At 36.0% G+C, this 10,438-nt stretch overlaps 1 protein-coding gene across 1 annotated transcript; it reads left to right on the forward strand.

Annotated features, from left to right (window-relative positions):
• The first annotated feature begins 5,216 nt into the window (after positions 1–5,216).
• On the forward strand, positions 5,217–6,194 carry LOC136284456 (melanopsin-like). The gene has a single exon (XM_066174797.1). It carries the CDS (start codon positions 5,217–5,219, stop codon positions 6,192–6,194), a length of 978 nt encoding a protein of 325 aa, XP_066030894.1.
• The last annotated feature ends 4,244 nt before the right edge of the window (positions 6,195–10,438 follow it).

The raw sequence follows: 10,438 nt of genomic DNA on the forward strand, positions 1-10,438 counted from the left end.
TAGTTCTCGATTCGCTTACGTACCACTGATCATTATTTTTCCCTTCATATTCTCTACTGGCAGCTATTATTCTGTGTACATTAGAAATCACCACATCGCTTTACAATGTGTTAATAAGAGAGGCTTTTCTGTTTTATTGTCTTATTTATGACCATCAACATGTCCTTATTTTGTTTTAGCAAATAACCTCTCCCCCTCTTTTTGCAAACGCAACCAAAACAAAATCGGCTTTTTTTAAGGAGTGAAACGTAACTGCAAGGCATTAACTGAACGCAACCAAGAATGAAGCTATTCGAGTTGAAGGTTTGGTTCGCGCAAGCAGCTATCAAACCAGCCGTTAATTCAAAAATTGATTCCACCTCAAGCGAACCAATTATTTACAATTGATTCCTTCAAGCCATCCAGAAAGATGTATATATGTATATATCCTGGTGTCTCAAAATAACTGACAACAACATAACAGAAATCAGAAATTGCTGTTTTCAGTCTCCAATATAATACATTCTTCGATCCTTTTTCTTTCTTCAAGAAATAGAGAGAAGATTACCTTTGCGGTGTATTTGCAATCAGTCATCCTTTGCATTTATTAAATTGGCAGTTGTGGATATTGTGACATAGATTCTGAGTTCTGGAATGTTTGTTTACCTTGACTATAAAGGAGTACATGCGGTCTTTGTCTCCAGACTGAATCATCACGTATTTTCCTAAGCATTTATCTTGCACAATGACTGCTATTAATGATTCCTTTCATTTTGTTTGACTCAATCTCTCAGTTATGTTTTTTCTTTACTTTTATGTTTTGTTACCCTGAGAATTTCCTAACCTTGTTTCATGCACAGGCTTGCCACGAGTTTGATGCGGGCGGGTTTAGTTTCAAAATATATAGCACCAGTGTTAGTTAATATTTTGAAGAGTTCATTAATATTTTGAGATTGAGTTTAACAGTCGAATTTTTAATTTCTCAACGAATCGGCTTGAATTAGGCACATCAGGTTCCAAAACATAAAGGTATTCAAGGTCAGTTGAAATGAACACTTTGCGATAAAAAACAGCTTAACATCATAATAGTTGTTTTATTCTCCTACCATCATATTCAAACGGAAACTAATAACACGGTGTTAGTTTCATAACTTATACTTTCTCCAGAGCAGTGAGCCCTTGATGTAAAATAGAACGTTTGGATTAAACGTATAGATCTTGCTTCATCGCACTTTCCACCTTTATGACGTAATTGATTGGTTAGTGAGTTAAGATATGAGTCTGTAAACACGGCTGTGAAGTTACATATTTGTGAGAAACATTTCAAAGCTTTCACAACAAGGAAAAAAAAATTAGAAAAAAATATTAAGGCAAAATAAAGAACTTCAAGGCTTTGCCCGGCTCGATGTCGGTAATCTGGACGACTTCGTCGAGGGAGCTTAAGCAAAGACGATAAATGTACAACAAATTACGCAGTTAACAACTTCCAAGATAATTTTCGAGAATTCCTCCCACCCAAGAGTTTAGGTGAGGCTATGCAAATATGGAAAAACTTCCTTGTTGCTTAAGCGATGCGGGCTAACTGATTGTACAAAATTTAAAAAAAATAATAATATTCCTGGACCCTATTAAAACTGCCAGTTTTTCTACATTTTACACTTAGCGCCAACGACAAATAGGAAAAGGCGGTAATCTCAGAATTTTTTTGATGATGTCATACGTACTTGAGTCTTTTCTGTCTTTGTGAAATTGATCTGCATGAACACAAAATAAACATTATAAGTCATAATATCACTGCAGGTGGAAGAAGAGATAATAACTCCTGTAACATTTCCTAGCTCATGAAAGGAATTTGTTTGTTTTTCGCTTCTGAGCAGAAACTCTTCAAATCTTTGAATAGAGATTTGGTCTCGAAATATTTCTTGGTCGTTTTTACCTTGTCATTTATTCGTAGTTTTCGGGAAGAAAACGATTACCTGGTATACCCGATCATGTTGCAATAAACTCTTTTTTGTCAAGCTCAGCTTCTGTCTTCATGCTATGTTAAAAATAAACTGTTTCATACTTTAGCTGTCCTAACATCCATCAAAAAATTACATATTCACAATAATGAATTCTTATAATTACTACTTCTGAAAACCCTCTCTTTCTAACAAAGATAAATGCGAAATGCCCTGGACCACTCTTACAGAGATCGCCACTTAATTGACATTATTGATAGATCAACTTTCACTCCACGATTCTATGTTAGGAACATGCCAAAAAACCAAAAACCTTCCAATTTTGAATTGAAATGTTATCAGGTTGTTTTTCTTTTTTTAGATCGTTTTTTGTTATAGCCAAAGGGATTTAATATGACCATTAATTTTATTGCGAAAAATAATCAAATACTTATTAAAAAATAATTTCTATTCGTATAGGGTTTTCTAGAGCCAGCTGTTACGACCTACAATTTTCATAAAAAAAGCAATTCCAAATTGTCTTCCTTTCTCAAGTTACCTTTTAAAGTCATTTATGACTATAGTAACTTATTTTCACATACTGGCTGAATTGCTAACCGTTTTAGAAGAATCCTTTGAGAGCAAAGAATTACAACCGAAGAGTGGTCACAAGGCAATTTTATCTTCCATCTATTTTCCAAAAAATGACATATGTACGGCTGCGAACGCAAGTTACTTCGTTATATCTTTTCCATGTGATTATTGTGTTCAATACCCATTTGCCCATTTGTTTAAGAAGATCAGAGAATGATAAAGGGACAAATTCTGACAGATGCTGCATCTGAAGTACAACGGAAGTTTTATTTTGTAGAGCTTAAAAATAAAAAGGAAGATAGGAGCCAATTGATCCAACTTTGATAAAATTTAGATTTAGACAACTTGGAAAAAGTTGATCATAATAAATATATGGCATTGGATAATGCGATAGTTATCGCCCGCTAATTGACAGTCAAAGCTTGCTTCCCCGTAAAATCCAGATCCTGGAGATGTTGGCATGTACACAAACTTAGTGCTCTTATTTTCTAGCATTTACCGTTTCAAAGTTCTGATGATTGTTATGTATCAACAGGACCATGATGTTCTATAGATTAATAAAGGCACGTTACTTGAAGAGGAATATATAGATACGATGTGTGTTTACGCATATATTATTATATGCACAGTAAGTTTATACTTTAGGAACCAAACTTACACTTCGTTCAGCATCAGGGTAAAAAAAAAATCTCTTTCAGCGAAGTAAAGGCTCGATATATTCGATGTGTGGCCTTAAATCTTTTAAGAAATAAAATTAGTATCAATGTTACATTATTGTTCAGTTGAGTGATCTGTGTTTTATTGAAAGCCTTTCGTGTAATATAAATATCAATTAAGGTAAGAAGTAAATCTTAGAAGTAAACTTAATATTACAGCTATCTTCGAGTCGAGTCGAGTCGAGCAATCTCTCTATTAGAAGCTTTTCAACTACATATCTTTTAAGATAAGAACTAATACATCACGGATGAATCCAAAACCGGATGTCCTCGTGATCGAAGGGAGCCGTTTAGTTTATGCATCAACTAAAAATTTAATTGCCTAGAAACCGCAGAGAATTTGTGAGCTGCTGTTAGAAAGAAAAAAAAAAAAGCTTACATACGTCGGCTTTTCGTTATAGCCCTGAAATGTAAATGCAGAGGAAAACTTGGAAGAGCTAGTCCGGGAAAATGGACACAGGCCTTCCATGAAAGTCACAGATAAGTGCGAGAGCTGAACGTAAAAACAATTTTTACCTTGATTAGTTAAGAAATTATATCTTTTATCTGCATTAATTTCTGAGCTCTTTACAACAAAAAAGAACCCCTGATATAGAACACAACGGAAGTTCATTGGTCAGTTCGTGTCAAGTTACTTTTTGCATCTCGATTAGTTCTCGTGACAGAGATAGATTAATAAGTCTTTATTCCTCAGGATTAGATACAAAAATTACACTTTAAGAAACTATCATAGTCCTTTTCAGAATTCGTTTAACATAATATACTAGCAGTGCCCCTGATCAAAATTAAACTGACACGGGTTCCCCTCCTCCGTTCATCGATTTTTTTTCAAGATCCGAATTAGGAAAGAAATGAAACTTCAATTATATTTTAGAAATTACTTCTCCCAGGATTTGTTCCATCAACATTTTCTTATTGACCAACACAAAGGAAAATTAATAATAGATATCACACTCTTCGTGTCAAATCATATGGTAAACACAGTACGAGGTAACTCTCTTTTGCAGTCATTGATGTGACTACAATGACTTTTTCTTAGAAAAAGCAGGAGGCAAAAATGACTTTGCAATATTTTCACGAATATTCCAGATTCTTTGCATGCAATATATTCACCTCAGCCTTCAAGCTCCATCAGCCTGAAGAGAGCAGGTACGTGACCAATGATCAAATTGCTTTTCACAATACATAAAAATTATCGTGAATGGCCTAAAGCCAATGGTTTGAATGAAAACTGTGGGTTGGAGCAGCAGGCTCTAGGAAACTTTTATATAAAAACAGATATTAATCCATGAAAATGAATACTCCTGAAGACATTTTCTGGAAAAGAAAAAAAATCGGAGAAATTTACGGTATAGATTCAACAGAAACTTGTAAGGATTTAGCTTTTCGGCTGCCTCCTGGAGATCGAATGGTGTTAGTTAGCGATTAAAAAGCAATGGAAAAAGCAATAACTAAAGGATGTGAAATTATCATTATTATTATTATTATTATTATTTGGTAACGTCAAGGAGTTGAAAACTACAGGCGGCTACTATTTGGCTCATTACTGACCGCTTGTTAATTTTATTGTAATATGAAATGTTTGCATTTACCGGTGAAATAAAAGTAGGACTCTTCAATAATTTTGTTTTGAGGAGTACAACGTATTAGATGACAATTTTAACAGCCCTTCCATTTCTTATTGGTCCATTCCATGCCCAGTTAACAGGTGTCAAACTCTGTGCGTCAAAGCGTCTGAAAAAAGCTTCTGAGGGTGATAGTTTGCAGCTTTAATTGTGACTCTGTTGGCCCAAATTGCTTTTCAGTTGCCTGTAGATGGAGGTAAATGGTTTTATAAAACCTCGATATATACATAATTTCTTCTTCTTAGAAGTTTTAAATATTCTACTTGTTCCAGTGAAGGAGGCAATTAAAAGTCTTATACAGCGATTGAGAAGATTATCGAGAATTTTAACGGTAGACTTCAATAACTCCTTCATTCAACAGAATGGATATGAAAATTGCGACAAATCGCAGTATTACGGCGAATTTCACCGGGAATTTATCGCTCTGTCCAGCTGTCCAGTCTGTACCTTTGGGGTCCGAAGTAGATCCATTTGACGAGTTTTTCAAGTTTGCCTTTGGATCAGCAATTTACATTATCATCGTTTCCTTCGTAACCGTCTTAGCCAACGGCTTGTTGCTTGTGGTTTTCTTCTTCGATCTATTGAAGATATTTGGCACCGTCATTACCTATTTCCTAATCGGTTTTGCCTTTGTGGATGTCTTAACAGCCGCCTCGCAAGAGCCCATGTACGCTACATGCTTCATAATGATGTATCTTGGACATCCTGACACCCTAGCAACGTGCACACCTCTTCTGAATGTGGGCCAAGTGATAGCTGTTGCAGCCATGAATGCATCCTTTCTGATAGTACTTGCTTTCACAATTACACAGTACATTGTGTTGGCCTCGCCGCTGAAATACGGCCGGCGCGTTACAAAATCGCGGGTGGTGATCTGTGTATTGGGCATATACACGTACTCCATATTTTTCAGTCTCTTTCCTGTTATGGGCCTCATCGAAGAGATCGTGCAAAAGATCGATAACATTTTTCACTCCATTACATTGGTCTACGTCACTATTATCTTTTACATTCTGCTGTACGTCGCCTTTAGGAAGAAAACAGCTGCTTCTAAAAGTCTTCAAGAACACAAGACCACACAAGATAGAGGGAGAGACAATAAACAAACAAGGGTGGAACGCAAGTTTATCATCATCAATTTTCTCCTAATCGCCATCTTGTTTTTGACGTCTCAGCCGTCTGCTGTTTTATGCTCCAAGTGTTCTTATCGTCAATCTCATGTTAGCGGACAACCTGATTTACCTGAAATTCCTGCTCGACCTGTTTGTCTACGCATGGCGAATACCCAGATATCGACGGGCGCTAAAATATGTCATGCGTTGTGGCAGAGAGGAACCTGAGGAGACCTTCAGTGACCGCGTCATGGCCCAGGTTAGGAAGTCACGTGAAACAGTGGTAGCCCTGGACTTTAAATGCATTAAGGACTAAAACTTTGATATTAGTTTAAGGTTTAGAGAGGCTATTTGGAAAAATGTTGAGTCTTGTAAGCCTTTCATTCGATCTTCTTACCACCATAGCCTCTATAACTATTCTCAAACTCTTTTTTTTCAAATTTCTCAGAGTCTGGGATCCGAACCGATTGTCTACTTCCAGAGAAAGCTAGAACAGCGTTAAGGTTTCTTCGTGAACAAAAAAACGCACTTTCTGAAGGTGATAAATTGCCAAAACATACACAAAATAGGAAATCGCGACCATAATTAGTCCCGAATGGTTATCAAATTTGACAACCATGTGACGTCATAATATGGCGACCAGTTCAGAACTCGAAGATTTTCTTACTCAATGCGAAATGTTCGTTATTTATTCGTTTTTCTCGCCGTGAATAATCATAACTCTATTGGAAATTAATGAATAGATTACGTTCTTCGCTCTTCCTCAAGATGGTGGTCATGAATGTGTAATAGAGACGACATTTTGGGCAGAGAAGTAACAGGGCACTTGAAATGATGCGTGTGATCGAGGTGTGTTCTTCAATTTTGCCTTAACGTTTAGGGTAGTAAATTAACTTTTACGAAGTAAAAAAAATTTATAGAGCTTATCCTCAATCTATTTTCTTCCATTGTTTATGTTATTTATCGTGATGCAAACTGCACCAGAAAAGTGCATGAAGTGGTCTTTATTCACGTCCACCTAATCACCAACTGCCATTTTTAATTTTCAACGATGCTTTTCATCTTTCTGTTCATTATGACAACATTGTGATTCCTTATCACTGTTCTATACTTAGTTTATATGGAACCTTTTTTTAAGACAACGATACTTCAAACGAGAGCGCGCTGTCATAGACTGTTATCCTCCGTTGGAGGGTTGACTTTACTTAAATACTTTAATGCATCAAGAATTATATGGGGATACTCCTAAAACAGTGTACAATGTACTAGGAGTTGAAAGTAAATATAGTAAATAAATAAATAGAAGAGATAATTATTTGGATGCCAATCTTAATGTATCTACATTACAAAATTACCATTTACGAGAATTAAATACAGTTAATAAAAATGGAAACAAGAATGTATATCATTGTAAGATAATCATGGATCCAATGGTTGGCATTACATACTGGTAAAGGGAAAAATATCTGTAGTTACAGGTAACTGATTCTAGGCTACCATCAAACTTGGGTAAAACGAATATAAACTTATAAACATTGTAACTGGTCTGAATATTACGAAAGGGGAATGCATTGCGGACTCAAGAAGCCCTTTAAGAGGACATGCTTCAAATGAAAGGGGGATACCAACTGAGCCTTGTTGAATTTTATAACACGTGGATGATTGGTAGGAAAGTCTAACTTGCCAAGAGTGTCCCAAACAAGATGATATAACATGGGAGTAACATGACAAAAATTTTGCTTCTAGTCGCTCTATGCCAAGGAAACCGAGTTATTAAGCTCCCGTTGGATAGGCCTCATGGCTCAAGTGCAGACCTTACTTTACCTTACATGGTTGCCATAAGTCAAGAAATTACTTTTAAAAAGTCGTTGTAGTTTATTAGCTATAACTATTTTGAAAAGGTGTCGGTAAAGTCTGGCAATTTCTTTCCATGTCAGAAACCTAGTGTTTTTGAGAAATTTAAGGGAAAAGAAAACATTTTCTATCGATTAAAGTACTTTCGAAGGTTTTATAGACACGAAAGGTTAAAGCACTAAATTGAGTTTCAATGAATAAAAAAATTAATTTGGTTTTAGTGGTACCTCATCCACATAGTCGGCTCTTTATCTATCAAATTCCAAAACCGGCTGGCAAATAACATACATATACGACTCTGCTGTAACGTTGATCACTTGATAATAAAAGTGGGCGATTTTGGCTTGGCACTGACGACTGAAAGGTGATGATTAAGATAAAGATTCACAAGATGACACCCTTAGATATACTTGTAAGCCTCCGTTATTGCAAGGTTTGGGTTTGTCAGCTTATGTCTTAAGTAGAGATCACAAGCTCTTCGTAGGTAGATGAAAAATGTAGCCAATCGAAAAAGCAGTGATGAAAAGGTTGTACAATGTCAATCATAGCAATGAAGGATTAGAAATTTTGAAAAAATACTGTCTTTTCAAATATCTGTTGTTACTGGTGAAATAAGGAGTTAATTTATGACAAAATTTCCCTTTCCTGTAAAAAATGTTCATTTGTTGATATAGATGACTAGGATAGCACAGATGAAGAGGTAGATGTTCCTGTTTTGTTATCAATTTCTGATCGGTCCATACCTCTTGAAAATAATAAACAGGCGCCTTACCCGCGCACAAAGTTCCTGACACAAAAGTTAAGGACGAACGGATGCTTTCAGCCTAAATTACGTAACAACAGCGACTGACTTAGTTTAACTTTAAATGCGGGTTGGGCCGGGTGGTTTTGTCGAACTTCTTTAAAAGCACAAGTTTTTATTCTTAAAAATTTATCAAAACACTCTTTGCTCGACCGAAGAGGTAAGTTAACAGTCCTGGACAGCCATTAAGACGACATTTGATGGAGCTGTGGTTTTGGGTTCTCAGCTTGTTTCTTTGCATCCTCACGATAGTTGGAAATGGATTTGTCATCTTCCTCGTCTGCAGAAAACGTCAGCTTCGCACCGAAACCAACACATTAATTGTATCCTTAGCAGTGGCTGATTCTGCTGTGGGAATGATCGCTGCTCCTTCGTATTTTCTCTGTAACATGATAAATGAGTGCATCTCCGATAAAAAAGCAAGCTCATTCGTGATAAATGTATGGGTGTTCATACTTTATGCTTCTGGAACAAACTTGTTTAGCTTAGTTCTGGAACGCTATATCGCCGTCGTGAAACCGTTGAAATACATAACTTTTATGACGAGCCGCCGAGTCATTCAGATGGTTCTTACGTCTTGGGCAATTCCTTTTCTTTTCGCTATTATTTCATTTGCGATGAGATTGAATTCATTCCATCGTCTCAGCGCTTATTTTCATCTCTTATTCGAAGTAATCCTGTGTGTGATTTTTATCTTTTGCGTTGCATCCATGTTTCTTGTTGTTTACAAGAACTCTAAAAATCGCATTTTACCCAAGCAAATGCAGTTAAACAAACGGTTCGCTAAAGTTAAAGCTCAGAAGACCTCAGCAGTAAAATGGCTGGCTTTGGTAACGTTTGTATTTCTATCCTGTTACGGATTATTCACGCGTTGTAGTTTATTGGTTATAACTGGTCATCAGTGTGAAGATTTTCGTTACAAAGTTCCTCTACAAGTTATTAACTCTGGCATAAACCCCATAGCTTATGCCCTCTTCAAAAGGGACATAGAGCAAGAATGTAAAAGGCTCTTTTTCAAAAGGCGTCTCTGATTATTTCTCAAACCAGTTTTTAGGTAAGAAAAACTTCATTTGATGAATTAAGTCATTATCTCCCCTTAGATCTCGACGATTTCCGGCTGTGCATCCATCCCCAATGTACTGGTTTTATCTTCGTTGATTTTTTAACAGTGTAATATTGTAGCTTCGATATTAAATTTATTTCTAAGATTAAAGACCTTGTGATGAATATAACAAAGAATTCCATTGCTGGAGCGCGATATTTTTTTCTTTAAGCATTGAAGTTACTTTGTATTTTAGTGTGAGAAAGATCTGATTCTTAACACTAAGAGCTTGCTTTACGTGTGATAATAAAACTGTAAACACATATGATATTCTTTCTCTATTGATAAGCTTATCTTTGACGGTCAAACTTCTCCTTCGGGTAATTTTTGAAGGGTGCCGTAAGTGACAATGCTGTAACATTTCCAAGCTTTTCCATTCCATAGAAACTTTTTAGGGAGATGCTTGACTAACTGTGAAAATTATTGGAACTATGAAAAAGAAATTATGAAAGGCGAGTTCTTTCAGGAAATTTGACACCGTGAAAGTTTCTTGATAAGTGTTCGTGACAGATTTTTGGCTTTTTTAGTGTATTAGGCAAACAGTTTTTCTACGAAAGGTGGCGATTTTGGAAAGGTAAAGATAGCTAAAGAGATAGGGTTTCACATGATGACAACGCGAGATATAATAATTGCTCCAGTTCAAACAGGATATTGGATAAAACTTTACTTTGAGATTCACACCTGCTGTTTTAGCTTTAATGGCCGTTTTTATGC

Source organism: Pocillopora verrucosa, chromosome 11 (assembly GCF_036669915.1).
Source record: "Pocillopora verrucosa isolate sample1 chromosome 11, ASM3666991v2, whole genome shotgun sequence".
In the NCBI taxonomy this organism is placed as follows: domain Eukaryota; kingdom Metazoa; phylum Cnidaria; class Anthozoa; order Scleractinia; family Pocilloporidae; genus Pocillopora; species Pocillopora verrucosa.